The sequence below is a fragment of the Chaetura pelagica genome, unplaced genomic scaffold (genome assembly GCF_000747805.2).
Source record: "Chaetura pelagica isolate M959 unplaced genomic scaffold, ChaPel_1.0 scaffold79, whole genome shotgun sequence".
In the NCBI taxonomy this organism is placed as follows: domain Eukaryota; kingdom Metazoa; phylum Chordata; class Aves; order Apodiformes; family Apodidae; genus Chaetura; species Chaetura pelagica.
In genome coordinates, this window is record NW_009969339.1 from 2,461,979 (window position 1) to 2,481,826 (window position 19,848).

The window sequence follows — 19,848 nt, forward strand, 5'->3', positions numbered from 1 at the left end:
AGGAAGAGTGTGTCTGTACCTCGTTCAAGATGTTGTCATAAACATTCAGAAAAGTTCAGCTGGCTTAAGTTACCTCCATAAGCAGAGCAAACATTTGTTCTGGCTTGAATTTACCAGGTCAAAAAAAGCGGGACCAGTGGAAAAAGTCAATGGCTCCTCCACAGGGATGGTCCAACTTCTTTTTTAGGGGATGTCTTAAGTTGCCCAGAGAGCTGCAGTACTCCACACTAAGGGTGGAGAGGGAAGAGAACTGGTTGATGCAGGAGTGGTGCTGAAGCAGCTGGTGCCAGCAGGCTCTCCAGTAACTATCTGAAAACTTGAAAAGCTCCAGAGTCGAAAGCTCTGCATGGACCTTGTTGTACCTTAAATCATGAAACTGACAGAGACACTGTAAACATTTCCAAAATGACAGCTGGAAGGTAGCAGAAGGCCATGAAAAGGTTCCTACAGCAAATCATGCAGGCTGTAAGCAAGAAAACAAAGAGAATTTTATGTGTTTTGGGAGAAGTTATGCTGTAGGCTTACAGCAGTGGTTCAGTTGACCTCTTCAGATGAGAAGAGGGGAAAGGGATTGGTACACTATTATGGCATCATTTTCTGTTTTCTCAAATGAACTCAAAAATACTAATTTGCAGTCCCAGAGATGCTGAACAGCTAAAAGCAAAGTCAAAGTTTAAAAAAATCCTCTAACTTAGGAAAGAAAGGAATGAGTACTTAAGAGTGGCTTTGAAATCCCAAGGCCAGCCATAAAAGTCCTCAAGGTTACCTTTTGAGTCTCTATTTGCATTCCCTGTGAAAGCATGAATAGTGGGAGGAAACTAAAGAAAGGGCACATCTCAGTAGGGCAGCATCTTGTCAAGGGAGACCATGTTTGCACAGAGCGGCATAGCCTGGAGGGAAGAACTCTTGAACTGATAGCCAGGCATAAAGTTAATTTTTCAGTTAGTTGAAACAAAGCTGCTTTGGTTTTCTTTCATCCATGATCTCCTTAAGGAGTTCTCTGGGAGAGCATCGATCTCCTCACTTTAAAAGACAGAGCATCCTTGCAATAAGGCTTATTCTCCCAGATCTTACAAATTGCTTTTGGTGCTCTTTGCTTAACTTTCTGGAATAAACTAGGTCTGTCACTTACCTTTTAACTATGGCCAGTAATAAGTGTGATCTCAGTGTGAACCAGGTACACTTCAAAGGTATGAAATCCTTAACTAGGGTACAGTGGATGTATTATCAGTGCAGAGGGGCATGCTTACAAAGCACCTGCTTCCCCAAAACGTGTGCTGAGAGCTTGGGAGTGAGAGTCCCATCATGCCTGCAATTACTGCTGACAGTGCTGGAACCAAAATAAAGGAAGGCAAAGAAATATCATCAGTACCCTCTCAGCAAGCTGGAGAAAAGATGGCTGGATATTGAGAACAGCCATGTTTACCGTATGGCAGCCAATAGCCAAAAAAACCACACCCAAAACCAAAATCAAAACAACAACAACAACAACCACTCAGAAACAAACAAAACCCAAAACCCAACAAAAACAACAAAACCGAAACAAAAAACCAAACCAACCAACAAACAAACAAACAAAACACCAAAAAAAAACCAACCCCACAACCCCAACTTTAAATGCATTGGTCTACCAGGTTCCAGGTATAGAGAGAGCAGAGAGGAAAGGAAGCTTGTGGCAGAGGAAGAACCAAGATGGACATGAAGGTAGGACACAGCAAGCTGTTCTTGGCCAACTTTCAGAGAAAAATGAAGGAAGTTGAAAATAAGTGTAGAATGATACAACGTGCTAAGGATTTACTAGCAAAGTCAGTAAACATATGGGTATGGGAAGAAGAACAACTGGCAGTGCTCCATGTTCTGGGATTCAGCCAAGTTATGTCAGTTCTCCCCTCTAATGCTTGTTCTCTCAGCAAGTGGGAAGTGAGGTCTGTGTACGTTCCCCAGACATGACTGCAGCCTCCATTTCCAGGCTTTGCTTACCAGAGGTCCACAGTGCCAGCCTGCACTGGGGTTAGCACCAGGAGAAGTGGCATGTGGGCATGTGGCAGGGCTACATCACGCCTCTGAGGGCTGATGGACGCACCAAAGCACCCAAGGACTCACCTCTCCAGCACCATAGAAGCAATGGGGGACATTAAGGCTAGTATTTGTCTCAAAGGTGGCATATCTTGATTTCCTCAAGGTCTGTGTTGCTCAGTTCTGGTTGCTACAAATATTTGTTATTCCAGGAGGAGATTCTGACTTCTTACACAAGCTGCTGTGCTTGTGGAGCACAGGGGCTAATAAGCTCTAGGAAGGTAGCCAGGGAGTAGAGTTGTGCTGGCTATGGCAACCTCCACACAGGTTTTCAGACGTCATTTCCAATAGTTTCCAGTGACAGGATGAGGGGCAACGGGCACAAGCTGGAACATAGGAATTTCCATTTGAATATGAGAAAAAAACCCTTCTTTACTGTGAGGGTGACAGAGCACTGGAACAGGCTGCCCAGGGAGGCGGTGGTGTCTCCTCTGGAGATATTCAAGACCTGCCTGGATGCAGTCCTGAGTAATGTGCTCTGGGAAATCCTACTTCAGTGGGGGAGCTGGACTAGATGATCTCTAGAGGTGCCTTCCAACTCTGACAATTCTGTGATTTACCTTGCAGTCTTACCTCTTCATAGCAAAGCTGTGCTCTAGCTGAGCAGGTATGTAGCAGTGGTGGTTTAGATGTCACTGCCCATTTCCATCCTGTAGTGGAGAAAAACCAGCAGTGGGCCAGACTGTCCTAAACCTTAACTAGCTTGGTGAACTTAGGCCAGAGGCCTCAGTCTCTACACATTAAGATTGTCCAGAAAATCTCAACCAATGTGAAAGCTGAATGTAGCAAAAGCACAAGTGAGTTTACAAAGAACCCAGAGGAATGGTGTTAAAATTACAGCTGAACTTCCCTATTTTTGTCAGTGAAGAGTTAACTTGGGTGCCCAGAAAAAATGTTGTTAAATCATTCAAGTATCACCAGTTGGGAAAGGAGACAGATCATCCCAGTTTGATACAGAAAGCCTGCTTTCTTTTTTTCCAGATACTCGGGAGATAGGCAAAGGGGGCCTACATCTCTTAGAAAATTTTGACAGCTGTAGGATTCCCTATGAGCTACTTTTAAGCTCTGCTTCTGGACAGCTGAGCTTGCAGAGCCCCAGGACACCTGACAGAGCCACGATCTTGGTCTGGACAGTCATCCAGTCTGGCATGAGCTCTGTCTCACTCCCTTGACTCACATACTGGTCTTACTTGAAGGGATAGTATGACCTTTTGCCTCCTGGACCAACCTGTTTCTTAACAATCTGATACATTTTGAAGAAAAGGACTTGACTCCAAATCCTCTAAAACATACAAGACAGAAAACATTGTCAATTAATTAAAAAATGTAAAAAGTAAAAAAAATACTAAAATAAAAATATTTTTTTCAAAGCCCAATTTTTCTGCTCATGCTGAAGTTAACCAGTTCCTTCTATCTACTTCTAACTTCTCTTTGTGATACCCACTTGCAACTTACTTGTATGCACTTGCAGCAAGGTTGTGTAACAAACCAACCTTCCAGCCTTTTGGGTCTTCATGCATCCAAACTGTCTGTCCACGATGCATTGCAGATACTGAATTTCAAGCACCACAGAGCTCCATTACCAGGTCTTACGTGCCCATTTTTTTGCCAGATCAGGGCTGAGAGAAGAGTTTTTGGGAGCAGCCTCCATGTCACTTCACACATATTGACCACAGTGTATGGGGGAAAACAGCATTGGGACTTCCCAATATAAGATGTTGAACACATGTGGTTTCTGGGAGATGGTATTTAGGAGAACCCCAGTCCTGCTGATGTCTGATGTACATTGAGAAACACCTGAAGAGGAGAAGAAACAACAAACACACTCACAGCAGCCATTTCCTAGGCTAGAAAACAATGGAATTTTTATTGAACAGAGATGGCTCATAAACACACTCAAAGGAGTTCCACCTGCTGTTCAGCAATATTCATTGCCATCTGATAATAACCTATGGGGGAAGCTGTATAAAATAGGAATAAAATACCAAATTGCTATATTCATTAATAACTCTGCCTTCCAAATACAGAACTGTATGTTATTTAAAGTCTGAAAATAGACTACAGTTGTTAGCATTTAAACCAAACCTTTATGATAACAAATATACAAAAAAGGCAGTCAATATATTAAACATTTAAATCAATAGCATACATTTCTCAGAGGTAAACATGGAGCAAACAAAGCCACCAATGATGTTCAGAAATCAAGTAAAAGTTTCAAGGTCAAGCTCCAAACAGTGTAGCTCTCCTAAAGCCATAGTGCCATGACACTTTCATCTAGTCCCTACACTGAAAACTATCTAGCGTGAACACTTGAAAACATTGTCTATCTGGCAGGAAATTGGAAGTTTCTCAAGTCCTCATTATCTTTATGTTGAAGCACCTGCAGAAACAGAGGGCAGTAGGAGTTAAGCACTTTGTTTTGCAAGGTTGGGGTTTTAGTTCTGTTACAGATGAGGCCAAGAGCGTCCTCATATCAAACACCAATTCCAGCACTGACAAATGAGGAGTATTGGCCTGACAAACAGCATGAAGAACCAACCTTGCAACTTGTGCTAAATGGAATGGGACTTGCATACCTGCCTATGTACTGAAAGCCTGTGCTATTGCTATGGCACAGAAAGTGTCTCCTCGGTAGCTGATCTAATGCCTGAGTTGGAAAGCTTAGGATACATACATACGCTCAAAAAGAATTTGACAAATTTAGTATCAATAAAAACATGTTTTAATGCCAACAACTAGTAAAAGTTCATATTGTAATATTGCTCACAACATAAATGTACAATTTGCACAAAACATGGCTCTTCAACATGAATATTTTGCAAGCTACAATATATATATATATATAATATGTATAATCTCTTTTCTTAAAGAATTATATGCCAGAGTGCATGCAAAGAATTTCAAAGCAGTAACACAACAGGAGCAATCACTTGTTTACAGGTTACCGAAACCATTCGATACAGGAACACTGGGATATTAGTTAACAGACAGGCAGACAGGTAGATGTATATACACACTGCTTTTTTGTGGACCTTCCCATATTACACCAGAAGGGTGGGTTCCTTAGAAGCTCAGGTTCCTGTGAATGATCCAGCTAGGGTTCTGAATTTTCTCCACACTCTTCGACCACAAATTACTTCTGTTGGAGCTGACGGCAAAGGAGGCACTTGTCCTTTAGCCAGGAGTGGAGGCAAATTATCTTCTCCATAGCCGTCCGTTCCAGTTCCTGCTCCTTCATTTCTAAGCAGTGCGTGGTAAGCATCTCTCCATCCTATGTTTTGGCTGGTCTCAAGCAGTCTCCTGTAGACTTTACAGGTGGAAACCAAAGACTGAAGAACCTGGATCTCCTAAACAGCAGTGAACAGCACTGCCACCATTCTGGTCAGATATATACAAAGAATGACACATATACTCTGGTTTAAAATTTACATAGAGTATATACAAATAAAGCTATTCTATCAAGGTGCAAGTTTATTACTCTCTGGTGTGTTCCAACAAAGATTTCTTAAAAACCTTTATACAAACCCACCAGGAGAGTTTACACAAACATTGATATTTTGTCATAGTTAATTACATAGGCTTCGTTCTTCAAGCTCCGTAATGGAAATTACCGTTACTTTCCCTTGGAGTTCTGCCTATGCACAGGACTGGCTTTGGTAGACTACAGTCATGTCTAATATAATTTTCTTGACTTTAATGCATTTTTAACTGGAGTGAACTGGTACCATGTGGGTTTTTATCCAGGAAGTCATCAATCTCTACAAAATGAGGCAGGATTTGTAACTGGACATTGGGAGGTTGCAGTTCATGTGCCCTGTCCAGTTTTCTCCTTGCTTTTGATGGGACTGTGGTGTGTGAAGCCAGCACAATTTGGCCCTAAGGATATGTTTAGAAGTCCTTGGGACTATTTTCCACTAGCTGACAATAGGCAGCCCCTCAAAGAAACATTTATTTTTATAAAAAAACAACCCCAAATGTAATCTACTAAATCGTAAACATCAGACTGATCCACTAAACAGATGTATATGGAATGCAACTAGTTTAAAATTAGAATGGTTGATGTTTTCTTAAGCAGGTCTAAATTAATAAAATCTATTCCCACCCTATGCAGGCCTCATTCTGCAGCATGTAAATATATGATGCTTCTAATAAGGTAATTTGAAACACGAAGACTGTGATTATGGAGCAGAAGAAAAGCTTACCCTCTCCCATTTCCCTTCAGCAAAAAACCTCAAAATTGTGCAACTAAGTCATGTGACGTAAGTATATGTTGATGATCCCTGCTGAAGCAGGATTTGGCCTTCAGGCTTTATGGTGTACCAACCACAACTGTGCAGATGACTGGATGAGAAATTATATCTGATAGTGCACTGAAAAAAACATAAAACTTTGCAGGAACTCCTGTTAAAAATTCTTACTGACTTAATGAGAGAGAGAGCTTTAACAAGTGCATGTTCTGCATCACTGGAGATAAGTTTCTCAAAAATCCCTAATACCATTTTGTAACTTGATTATAACAAGGTATTCAGAGCAGAGGCTTTGCACGTGTACTCTCAAGTTAAGGGGAGCATTTTACCCTAGAAACAAAGACATGTTTTTCTCTTTTTCAGAGTTAACACAATAGTAAAAACCCCACCTTGCTGGCTTCACATGCTGCCCTGCCTGTGTACAAAATGACATCTAGCAATGGCAAATTAATCCTAGCCTCACTGGAGATTTTAAAAGGATCAGCATCAAAACAGAACAGGCTTTAAGATAACCCAAGGTGCACTCAGAGAAGATGCTTTCAGAGTTTTCCCAACATTCAGGCTAAATGACTGTATGAAAGAACATGGAAAGCCTTCTGATCTTTCTGACTGAATACATTATAATCAAGGGAAAATTATTCATTTTAAAATCTGTTGATTTTTTTTTTTAATAAAGAAATTAAATACAAGCACAAATGGTAAAATAATGATCAAGCAAAAGCTGCTCTGTTTTTAATACATTTCTTTCTGCCTTGTTGCACAGTGCCATCAGTCAGTGTCTTCAGCAGAACGGTTTGCTCTGGAACACTAACAGCACGAAGCAGGCAATTTTCAAAAGCATCTCACAGACTTCGACTGGCATCTCCAAATGAGCTACAGATGTCTAGCTGTGTTTTTGAGGAAAATATTTCATTCCAGAAATATTTGTGTTTCTTAGCTATACTCCTCCTCCACTGAGAAACATCCATCATCCTATTGTCTATACTCTGCTATTTTAGAGGCGCAACATTCACAAATGGATGAGCAAAGGGGAAGAAAGTTTCACCTGTGTTAGTTGTAGGTGACCTCAAACATGTCATTGAAGCCACAAACCAGTATTTAGGCTACATCTATGGGATGGAGGACAAAATCTCTGTGTTTGTTGATGTTTACTGTTGGGCTGTGTGACCTTTCATTTGTTTCTCAGTAAGGCATCAAGTGACACTTTCTCTTAAAACCCCAACAATGGATGGCAGCAAGCAAAACTCCTCTGCTAGGAAAAACCCATCAAACTGATAACAATTATAACAAATGCAAAACAATCACAACCATTCCTGAGCTGATAGTACACAAATTAGGGGTCTGTCTGGAAGCTTAGAAAAAAAAAAAAAAAAGATTAGCTCAATGGTCTGCACTATTCAAGAGACCATTTAATTTCTGGCGCATCCTTTCAAGGGCAGGTTGGATGGGGCTCTGAGCGACTCCGTCTACTGGGAGGTGTCCCTGCCCACGCATGGGGGTTGAAACAAGATGATCTTTAGGGTCCCTTCCAACTCAAACCATTCTGTGATTTTATGATTCCTCTAGCTGTCATTTTTCTCTTCTAGCTTTAAGTTCAAAGACACATTAGAGACAAGTGGGAGCAGACGTGAAAAGGAAGGGAGTGAAATAATGTCCCACAGATGGTGCTAGCCCTTCTGTCTTTTCAGGATGCTCTCACTGGGATTTCCCCACTCAGCTGCCTTTCCCAATGGTAAACATAAAGATACAAGCTCAGCCCTTTGGAACTGGATGACAGAGGAAGGATCTCTTCCCCGTTTAAAGATAAAGATTGCTTTCTGATAATAGATATGCATTTAACTTGGAAAATAAGAGATGTGCGAAGACTTAAAGGTGGCACAGTATGAAAGAGAGATGGAACACAGACCTAATCCACAGACTAGAAAAATCAATGAAAAGGCTTCCAGCAATTTTAATGGGGCAACTTTCATCATGCTTTCATGTCTGATTTGTAAATGATGTTATGGTACAATCTTAACTTGTATTTTTCCTAGAACAATCATACATCCTTCATTGAACATGTAAATTATTTCTTGAACTTCGTATTGAATATTTATAAATACTAAAGTAGGTAGAAAGTGAAACCTGTTTGGAAAAGTGGAGCAGAGGGAGGTTTAGCTGCACTAATGGATATTGCATTAATGCTTAGCATCAAGGAAGGCTGACTGCCATTAACAAGAAATCTCATTACAAACATTATTTCACGCCTCATAACATATCCCATAGATCTATTTACTGTCCATCTCTCTCTCTCAAACATACAAACACACAAAGATAACTATGGACAGAAAATCCGAAGCATTTCATATGCTTAACATTTTCTTCACCATTAAAAAAACCCAACCAAAACAAAACAAAAATCACAAAGTAGTAGAAAATGCCCAGCTTGGACGATACAGAATAAAGTATTTTACAATGCCACTCTTGTCCTGAATGACTTAAGATGCTTTCCAGAGTTCAACCTAGTCAACAGCCTGCCCTGAGGATAACTAATGCACAAATGGTATTACAAGCAGCTTGTAGATAAACAGTACTGAAGGACACTCCAGTAGCCCACCTGTTACTGTGTGTGTGTGCAAGAATGTTTTATCTGCTGTGTTTGTTTTTTTTCTGCTACTCTTCATTGTATTACAATTCAAAACTGGCAGGATCCAGATCCCTCTGCTGTGTGGTAGTTGGCAGAGTGAAGAGAGGGAAGGGCGTCAACCTTATCTCGAGGCTCTAAACAGCAGAGATGCATCATTCAATCTTCCACATATTGCTAAAGAGATCAACAGAAGGAATGTCCTGCATTGCAGGGAGTGGGATTAACTTATTTATTGTATGTATAATGCTCAGGGACCTCTGTTCCCCACTGATACAGCACCTATGGCAGTACAGCAGCCACAACACTCAGAGAAATATGGACAGGAAGTGACATGCTCGTCAAAATGTACTGATGGGACTTAAATAGGTCAATTTTTTCTAGTTGTAATTGGAATTTAACCAGAAACATAAGGTCAAAAAGTGCTCAGATACTTTCCTTCAGTCCTTGTATTCTTCAATGGATAAACATAAACTTGCAATTCAAGGAAGACTGTATGTTTTACACTGTTCCCAAATGGCACAGTAATTGCAAGGTGAAAAATTTGTTCCCAAGGTGTTGAACTGACTGTCCCATATATGTCTATCAGTGGTCTACCCAGGCTTGAGCAGGTTAACCAGGTATTTGATCAAGTGAATACCTGCATGCTGGGGAAGTATTTTTCTCTCTGATGAGGCTCCAGGGACTTGTGCTCCTTCCTACCTTCTTCCCCAGTGATGCACAGCCAGTGCTGGGGGGCAGGGAGTTTTCAACCATGCTCAGGAGCAAGTCTCAGCCCACAGATGTGCTGTGAGTGCTTTAACAGCTACAGAGCAGAGAGAATCAGACTTTGGAAAGGCTCATCTGAAAGCCTCTCAGGCAGTAAGCTGTAGGATAGTCAATTTATCCACTGCTGGGAAGGGGAAAGGGTAAGGCTGGACTCTCTTAAACCTGTGGCTTGAACAAGTCCAGATGTTTTGAATCATGTTAATCTGTCCCTGCCAGAACATACGAGGTGTTAAGGCTTTGACCTTAATTAATTAAAATGACCTCCTAACACACTGGCATTTTCTAAAGTGGCTGTCCTTTTTTGTGTCTGAGCATCTCTATTTTCTAATGTGGCTTATTTTAAACCATGAATGATTTCTGATTAGGCATTGCAGAGAATCTTTTTCCCTTGCCTTTGTTTGCTTTAGAAAGGCAGTTAGAAATAAGATTGCCTCTCACTGTGCTGGGCAAAGCCAAGTAATGGAAGTTTTAATGAAAACACAGCAGCAGAGATGATGGGAAGTGGAAAGACCAAAGTTAACCACACTCAGAGGGGCTCAGGCAAATTCACTCTTACAGCTGCGGCAGTGAAGTTATTTATAAGGACAAGGAAAAGGTATCAGTTGCTAGAGCTCCACAGCCATATCTGAGCAGTGGGAATAAGCAACCACTTTGTGTGAGCACTGAAAAGATCAGAGCCAAATGGGCTGGATAGGGATGCTGAACAAGGGGTGGGAGACGGGCCTGCTTTCCTCCTCTCCTCTTGCCCTGTCTTCTGCCCCTTGATTTCATGGGAACTCTGAGTTGGAGAACAAATGAAGCAGAAAATAGGGAAAACTGTATCTCCAGAATCCAAGGCAAAGATCTGGGGTTAGACTTTCAAATTCTTGCACCTAATCCTTTTCCTTTACAGAGACCTCTTCATTAGCATGTCATCCAACACAGACAGGAAACTGTGCCTAATCTAAGCATGCCTGTTCACACAGTGTCATCACCTCTGCAGCATCAAAGAACAAAACTGTAAGTGCAAAGAATAATGAAAGATGCCTCTCCAAAGGAAAACAAACACCAAAACTACTGTTCTTATGCATCACATACAATCAGGTAGAGAGCTTTAGTCAACTAAACAACAGAGATTTAGGTTAGACATTAGGAAGAAATCCTTTAGTGTGCAGGTGATGAAACACTGGCACAGGTTGCCCAGGAAAGTTGTGGATGCCCCATCCCTGGAAGTGTTTAAGGGCAGGTTGGATGGGGCACTGAGCACCCTGGTCTAGGGGGAGGTGTCCCTGCTTATGGCAGGGGGGTTGGAACTATAGATAATCTGTAAGGTCCCTTCCAACCCAAACCATTCTGTGATACTGTGATTCTGATTCTTTGATTCCACAGCTTGCAAACCACGTTTGTAGAATTTAACCTATGCAGCCAATGCAACCTCTTGTGTAAGTTGCTGTCATGTCTCCTGGGTGTTTTAGTGACAAGCAGCCCAAGCAAAGCACAAGAAGCATCATCTACCAAGGCTACTGACTTGAGAATGTGAGATACCACATTTTGAGCCCTCTGCATGAGAAACACACAGTAGGCCACCCATTCAAGAAGCCTTAAACCAAGCTGAAGAAATTACTATTTATTTGCAACAAAAAGAAACTTAATACCCCTCTCCTGTCCCCACTGAGCTTGCTTCCCCAGTTCTTAGGCTCTCTGAAGGCAGCTGACAAATGCCCATCAGCTTCAATGGGTTTCCAGATTTTCCTTTTGCTTTGGCACCGTATCTGTAAGGTTTTCAGCCGTGGTCTCACTGAACTTATGGATCATTGATGGACAGATGAAGATTGGGTTCGCTATTTTTTGTCCTTGGAGACCAGTTATAAATGGTGGACCAGGTGCAATTCTACTGGAATGTGATCATCTTGTCAGAGCAGGCAACCTCAGTTTTCACCCACTGAAGATAACAGGCCTTTCCTCAAAATAAATGGCAAGTTAAAAAATTAGAAAGCACTAGTTTTGTTATAAATGTATGGAAGATGTGATTGGAAGTGCTGCAAGTTAGAGATATAAATGTTGTGCTTATAGGCAGGTATCTAAAGTTAGTGATGTTCTCATCTATGGGTTTTCAGATATTGAGTGCTATTTCAAGGCTAAGTTTCTGCAAGCTAGTTTATAAAATATTAGGACAAATCCTAAAGGCCTTTTTAAATGCTTATATATTTAAATATCTCTGGGCCAGAGGATGAAAGCAACATCAAGCCCTTAATTTCTGTGAAGTACTTGCAGAGCCTCACATGAAAGACACTTTGTCAAACAAACTAACTTCCAATTCTTTGACTTTAGGTAACTCTTGTTCATAAGAAAAAATATTAAAAAAAACAATCTTCCACTGACTTCAGAGGCAGCTTTAGTAAATGGAGGCTTCAGGATGTCACCTTTTAGCAATATTTTTAAGACAGAGCCAGTTCCTAAAGGACACTGAATACCTGCAACCAACTTTTATGAGTTCTGCGGGTTCTCAGCTTCTCTTAGGATTTAACTGATAGGCCAGAGCACTAGGAATGGCTTTTTCTCTAGGCTGGCTTGAGCTTTGTCTTCAGTAACAACACTTGTATTTTCATTGAACATAAAATCTGACTTAAGCAGGGTCCTGGATGACCAAGTCCCCACAGACTTAGCTGCATTGCCTGCTGTAACACAACCCTCCTCTGATTTTAAGACAGGTACAGAGAGGAACACAAGATGCCCTTTTTTTTTTTTTTTTTTTCCCACCACACCACCTCAGAGCAGCTGATTTCAGTACAAGCTGAGGTTTTCCCTTTCTCTTTCAATCTTCAAAGAGCAGCACATCATGCTACACTCTGAAACAAAAGTGGAATTTCCAAAAGACCACAGCACACCACACGCTGCAGCCCATCCAGAATTTGTGCAACATTTGGAATAAAGCCAGTGGACATTCAACACAAAAAGGCTCGGGTACGTGAACGATTCAGCAAGCAGGTCTCGTTAGTGCCAGAAGGAGTCTGGCTACTAAGCCTTCACACCTCTTTAAAGTTGTTTCCTCTGTCTTTTAATAGACATTTGCACAAATCTACTCTGAAGCTGAGACCAAGCAGGCAAAAGTTAGGAGAAAAAAAATCTTAGCCATTAGGAAGCTGGCCCTTTTCCAGAATGGAGAGCATCTGGCCACCAGCTGTGTTTAGAGGACAGCAGGCATAAGGAATAGAGTGGGGAAAATCTGAGAAACAAGTAGACAGTGCTGAAATTTGTTGTGAAAAGAATACGAGCCTTTCTCTGTGATGTCGAAAACCTTTGCTCTCCTACATTGCCCATCCTCTTCCCTTCCTAGCTCTCAACCCAATTATTGGACAATTGCCCATTCAGGATAATGTTCTGGGCTTGGGAAGGGACCCAGCAGGGCTCCAGAGTTAAAAAAAAAAGACCCAAACCCAGGAAGTGTGGAAACTGGCAGCACGTGAGGCAAAGTGGAAATGTGAGGAAATTCTGGAAACTAAGGGAGGACCTGAAGAGAGGCAGAAGGAAAGATCTGCTGTGAGGCAAGGTCAGGATGCCTGTAAGTCATCAAATATTACATCAGTGGATTAGTATAAAAAAGAGAAATAGGAAGGAATTTAAATAGCTCTTCAGTCATGACAGTCTGCAAATGTATGAATTAAAAAAAAGGAGAAAAGGAGAGGGAAGAAGAGATTTTACTAAGGATCTTGTGTTTTGTTTATTTCACCTGGTTTGGAGACAGTATTTTCCCTCAACATTTGGAAATTATTGCAACTCATACAAAGACTAAAGAAGCAGATGGTTCTTTATATTCTAAGATGATGATACTGTCTCTCTAAAAAATGCTAATAGAGTGATTTGCTGGGAAGAACCTTATCTGATAGGGATCATATTCATGGGCACCCACTGAAATTCACACTGCTTTTTAGATTAAATTGACAACAGAGCCCTTCCCCCCAGCCCCATATTAATGGAATGAAGAATCCATGCATGAAACCACGTAAGCTTGGAGATTATGAAACAGGCTAGAGGACAGGATCAGAATTGCAATTGATCTTGATGAAGTGGAGAAATTGCCCCAATTAAAGCAGAACAAATGTACTAGACAAGTTGAAAATGTTATACATTGGAAGGTGTAGTAACTAAATACACAAATAAAAATCAGAACTCCTGGGAAAGCAGCAGTCAATCACCCAGGAATGATAACAAGAGACAGACAAGATTGAAGTCAGCCATGGGATATGCTTGTAGAAAATATTCTGGGATATATTTTCTGATATGCTTTACATAAACCACAGTTACTTTGCTTTCTTACTGTATAGAACCCCTACTGGAGAACTGCATTTTGGGGAAATGGGGAAGTCATGAAGGGAGTGACAGCAAAAAACAGAGACTGAGAAAATAATAGCAAAGGAACTAGTGAGGAAAGTAGGATTAATTCCTCTCATACACAGAAAAATCTTGTAAGAAGATCTTGTAAGATCATCTGTTCTTCCTGTCAGTGAGGGCTTGAAGGAAAAGTAGCTTGATTTGCAGTAAAGAAATTCCAAATAGTTTCTTAGGAAAACCTTCTGATTATGTGGGTGGTGAAGATCATGGATCCCTGTCACTGGAAATTTCAAGAGCCTGCAAGCTGCATTGTCTGGCGTCGTTCAGCTAGACCATGCCCAGCCTCATAGCAGGAGGGGTGAACTAAGCCAGCAGTTTTCAAACTCTAGTCTGTGGATCTAGAAAGATTTGCTGACTGCTTCCAGGAGAAATAAATGCCAGGGTTACACAGGCGTTGGCTCTTCTGCTGGCAAAAGTGATGGGGGTCACAGATTGAAAAAGAACTGAAAAGTAATTTTTTTTTAAGGCTCCTTTCAGTTATACATCTATGACTTTGGGATTGCCAGTGTTTTGAAGGGCAACAGTTATTCCCTTATAAATCGATAGCTGCAATTCCTGTAACAGCTTTGAAGAACAGCTTCTTGAGGCTTCTTCTCTCCTACCATTTGCTAGACACCACCAAAGCCCATTTCACAGCAGCAGTGGGTACCATGTTTTGTCATGCTCAGCCACCCAGATTCATGAATGCACAGGCCAGTGCAGACTTGGGCAGCAAGTTTGGAAGCAGGTGCACTTTGTTACTAGAGCTTTTGGTTTGTGTTTGTCTTTGACCAAATTTTGAACTGTGACCACTCAGTGCATGCACAACCACCAAAAGACATAGTAAGCCCTTTATCTCTGAAAGAAAACCAGTAAACATTACCAGAGGTACTCTCAACTCATCAGAAGAATGACTAGCACAGAATTATCAGTGTTTCATTTCTAATGAGTCCCAGGCAGGTTCCTACAAATGTTCAAAAGGCATCACCTTCCAGGGGCAGCCTGTGCACACAGCACTCTACATCCCCTGACCAAAGCACAGTTAATACTTGAGCTGGAAACAGGGGCACAACACCCCTGGCTATTGTTTTAGCATTACATGCCAGACTGCCTATCAACAGGTAGATTTGTGGGCATGTTTCCCAGAAAAAGCCATTTTGCCTATAAATATATACATATATGAAACTTCTGGTGACTTCGTTGGGCACTGTGCATGTACCCAAAGGAAGAATTTTACTTACTATAGTGATTATTATTTTAAACTATGAAGCTGTGGGGTGAGGTCTGCCCCTATCTAGGTATCATTGGCTAGGAAGGATGGGCTTCTATGGATGAGGAGGCACAGCAAACAACAAGAAGCACCCCTGCGTGTTGCTGTTGCATCAGCCACAGTCTTGCTTTTCTTAGATCCCAACATCCACACAGAAGTTGCCATTACCTACATGTTCCAGACAACATATAGTGTGAACATCTACTATGTGGAAAAATAAGCCTAATTGACTGACATGCTGTGTCTCCATGACATTAGTGGCAGTTTAGACATCTTTGTAATTTGTTGCAGAAACTATAAGGGCTTTAAAAGACCAAACACACAGGAGGATTTGCACCTCAGAGTCATGTAACAGCTTCCTACAGTGTTGATATCTAAAGCCAAAACTCTGAGCATGCCAAAAGCTATCAACATGGAAAAGCACCCAACGTAGACTACTTCAACAAAAGAACAAGAGGTTAACATGCATTGTCAAAAGAAAACTTCTGAAGTCTATGAACTGGGCACAGCTTCTGAACAGCATGCTAAAAAAGAAATATATTAATGTCACTTGGCCATGGAGAAGGCAGTATCTTTGCCTTGCTGAGGTTTCCAGAGACAGCATCAGGAATGTTGTAGCATGTAGCAAATTTGTCTTGCTAACAACAGGCTGCAAAATAGACAAAACTTTGACATTAAATCACAGCCCCCATCCCACCCCACCCAAACTCTGCATTGTAGATAACCTATACATTCTCAGGATACAGTGAGAAATCATTCTATAGTACATATTTAATTATAATTTAAAAATGTCTAACTTGGACACAATCTCTGGCCAGTAGCAAAGTATCAACACATTACTGAAGTAAAGATCTGTTATTATCCCTTCACTGTAACAAACAGAAATCAAGCATCTCAAGAAGGGTCTCCAGGGGTATCATATCACAACCAATCGCATCAAATAAAAAAATATGCTAATTTCACAAATGAAGTTTGACAAGAAGTAACATTGCATTTGTCTTGGCGAAACGAATCACAAACGTAACATTTCACAGGTACAGTTACCATGCAAAAGCATGTTGAGTTTGTCATTGTTTTTAACCCCAAATCACGAGAAGCATGCAGTTCTCCTGCCCCCACCCCCAGCTACTGTATTAGAGATAGTCTGGGTAATGTACCTCTTTGGCATAACCATAGCCTTTTAAGGCAAGATTATACCACTCTAGGAAAGAATACAAGCAAAACTTGATCATATGTATGTTTACACAATGTACATTTTACCATTTAAAAAAAACAACAAACAAAAACCATGTTACATAGATTCTCAAACACAGCTCTGTCGAAAATGAAATTTTAAGCTTAAGAAATACTTTTTAAACTACAAGGCCACCCCATTATTTTTTATGAACAATTTAAAAAGTTCCCACCCCTAAAAATCCGCCACTATATTTCTGCAGCTGTAACAGTCTTACCCACGCTCTAATACAGTTGATCTTTGCTTGACAGCAACAACAGTTCTTACATAATGGAGATAATGGACTCTGGGATAAATATAGTTCTTAAATGTGTAACACTGGAACAAATCCACCTTAAATGATTAATTGGTCAATTTGGGTGTTCCCCGGCACCACCGCTCAGGCAGGGGCTTCTGCTGTTCACTCAAGTGAGTTCTGGCTTTTGTTGGCATGAAGCTCCACGACCACGTGCGTGTTCAGAATTTGAGTACAAGAGCGATTCACCGGGTACTCTTGTACCCTGTTTGCTCAAAAACATGGAAGAGCTTTGTCTTCTGTATTCCTTTATCCAAAGGGGGCCAGAGCCCCAGCGCAGAACCTTTGGCCCACACAGAACTATTTGGATGCAAAGTAGAATTTTTTAATTTTGCTTTTTTTTCCTTGTAGTCGTTTAAGCAACTGCAATGGGTTTCAGCAACTGCAACAGCAGACTTAGCTTGCAGGGTCTTTATTCAAGGGTAACCATCTTCCTCAGCTTTACACAATGGAGCCCTTTGAAGAAGACAAATGAATTGACTGAATCCTTGTGGCCAACGTCCTCTGTAAGTCCTGGAGTACATTTTGACCAGAGGTTTCTCCATTCTTGTCATACAACAGCTGTTTGAAAGCTTCATTTTCAATGAGGACCATCATGTTTTTTAGGAAGTAACCTTCACAATAGGAAGATAGTTCTGTGACTCCGAGAAACTATAAAAAAGTGAAATTAGAGAAGGTAACCATTCTGATAAAACCTGCTCAGCAAATACACTGCAGAAGAGCTGCACACAATCAAACACGTTCTACTGTGCCTTTCAGACAGGCACAGTAATACTTAACAGATATATATGCATGGAGGAGAAGGAGTTAATCAAATAGTATGTTATGCTGATGATTCTGGTAACAATTCTAAGTTATAAGGCCCTGTCTGTTAAGGAAACAAACTTCCAGGGGCTGAAGCTTTCCTTCTTTGGAAATCGGTGGGAGATTTACCACAGAGTTCAGCAGACCCATAATTTCATGCTGTAAGTTACACCCTAAAACTATAGGTTTGGAAAACATACTACAGACCAAGTTTCATTAATGTCAACCCTAGGAAGGATGGGACATAAAACTGCAGAAAGCTCTCTTGCAAACTTTCATGCTTTGAGGGATCTTTGGAGGAGAAATGGAGGTTTGCAGAGCACGTGGTTTGACTGTGTCAGCATCTCCCTTCCATGGGACACTGCGGCAGGGTTACTGGCAGGGATACTGTAATGTCTGAGCAAACCTTAAATGTGTGAGAGAAAATGCATGAGCAAACCTTAAATGACCCATAGTGGTCATTCGATGGGTGACTTGTACTGGTCATCACCCACTGGCTAGATCCTGTGGTCATACAAAGAGTATAGCTATGATATTACAATATAGGTGTAATTATAAGGCATGGAAGAGTAGAGAGCAGTGCTCAGCCCATCCTCCTGCCCAAGAAAGCAGCTCCTGCTAGGTCTGAGCTCTGGGTAAAGTGTGAACCTTTGGCTGTGAGGTGCAGCCTGAAGGACCAGAACTGCTGGGGCATTGCATAGCTTTGGGTCCAGGCTGGAACAACTCCACAGCAGTGATGCCCACCACATCACATTCAGAACCAAGAATGGAAATTGCTAAAAAACAAATTGAAAAATAAAATAATAATCAAAAGAAAACAAATACATATTAGGGCTAGGTAGGACCTGTCTTCCCAAGAAAAATCAATGAATTTAACTTGATTTCAAACCAAGCAAGTTTTAATCAACTTATGAGTGCACTATTTTGCACTTGGATGCAACAGAACATTTGAATCTGTATTCTTCTCTGAACACCACTCATCCCTATTCATTATTTCAATATATTCATGACATTGAAGAAATAATGTACTTTACTTTTCACATTTGTTCTGAGGCGCAGACTGCAATCTGCTGAAGTGCTGAGTGTTTTAGGCATGTGTTTGAAACTCCAAATGATTTTGTTGGATGTTTGGGGGCATTCATGTAAAAACCAACTGGTATCTAGTGGTAAATGCTCGATCACCATTATAAATCAAATTTACCCAGTCAGTTTTTTCTGGAAGTAAAGAACAGTGACAAAGGCTTTGAAAAATGAAATCCTTAAAGTTATACTAATCAAATAACTGCCTTTGTAGGTGTCACAAAGAATTTAAGAATGCAAAGTCCATAGGGATGCCGCAGATTATTTTAATACTCTCAATTCAGCTTTTGTGGCCACATCCACATTGTCTCACCTTCTTACCAGTACTTCACCTCTTTAGCCGACACTCTCAAGCTCTTATTCCTACAGCTCCTTTTACACAGCTAAACAGTGCTAAACACTGCTCTACAACCTAGGCCCCCACCACAGAAAGCTTTCCAAATCTGTGCTCACTTCATGCTACGCTTCCACCAAATCATATCTTTCAATTGTGATGACAAAGACGGTGCCTCGTGTCTCTGCATCTACGTGCTCATCTGGCAAAGCAGGTTCTTTTCCAGAGCACCTCAGCATCACCTGACATCCTGCAGATGCAGCTGAGCTTGCAAAGGACAAGGACTGGAAATGGTAGCTACAACAGGAGCAAGTTACTCAAAACCTGCTCCTGGCTGATGTGGTGGTTCCTGACTTCAGTGCTTCACACTTTATTCCCATTCTCACTGGGTTCTAACACAAGCTTCTTACACATTTCAGAGAGCAACATGGAAAAGCAGAGAGTTGGCTGGTGAGCTGGGCTCAAACTGCTTGTGAGCTCCCCTGGCTCATCAGGACCATCTGGCCTCTTTTGCCACTTACCATTATCTCATATTCATGTAACAAACAGATGAAGCTACTGTGTGATGGGAACACTGTGGGCAGAATGATCTGTGCTCAGATTAATCACCTGCACATCACACAGACCAGGAGCACTGCTTTGCAGGCAGTGTGTGAATTCACGTATGAGTTCAGGTACTGGAAACTTTCTAGCTATAGCAGTATGAATTTTGGCCCTGGTAATTTACTGGAAGTGGGGTAAATTGGCCCGTGCAGAGCTCTAGGGTG

The 19,848-nt window shown here is 41.2% G+C and overlaps 1 protein-coding gene across 1 annotated transcript in view; it reads right to left on the reverse strand.

Moving 5' to 3' along the window:
• Nucleotides 1–16,091: 16,091 nt before the first annotated feature.
• Nucleotides 16,092–19,848, reverse strand: part of BTBD11 (BTB (POZ) domain containing 11) — a 78,645-nt gene continuing 74,888 nt past the window's right edge. The window contains exon 17 of the mRNA XM_010005851.1: nt 16,092–17,514. Within this exon, the coding sequence (XP_010004153.1) occupies nt 17,305–17,514 (210 nt within the window). The 3' untranslated portion in view covers nt 16,092–17,304. The remainder of the gene's footprint in view (nt 17,515–19,848) is intronic.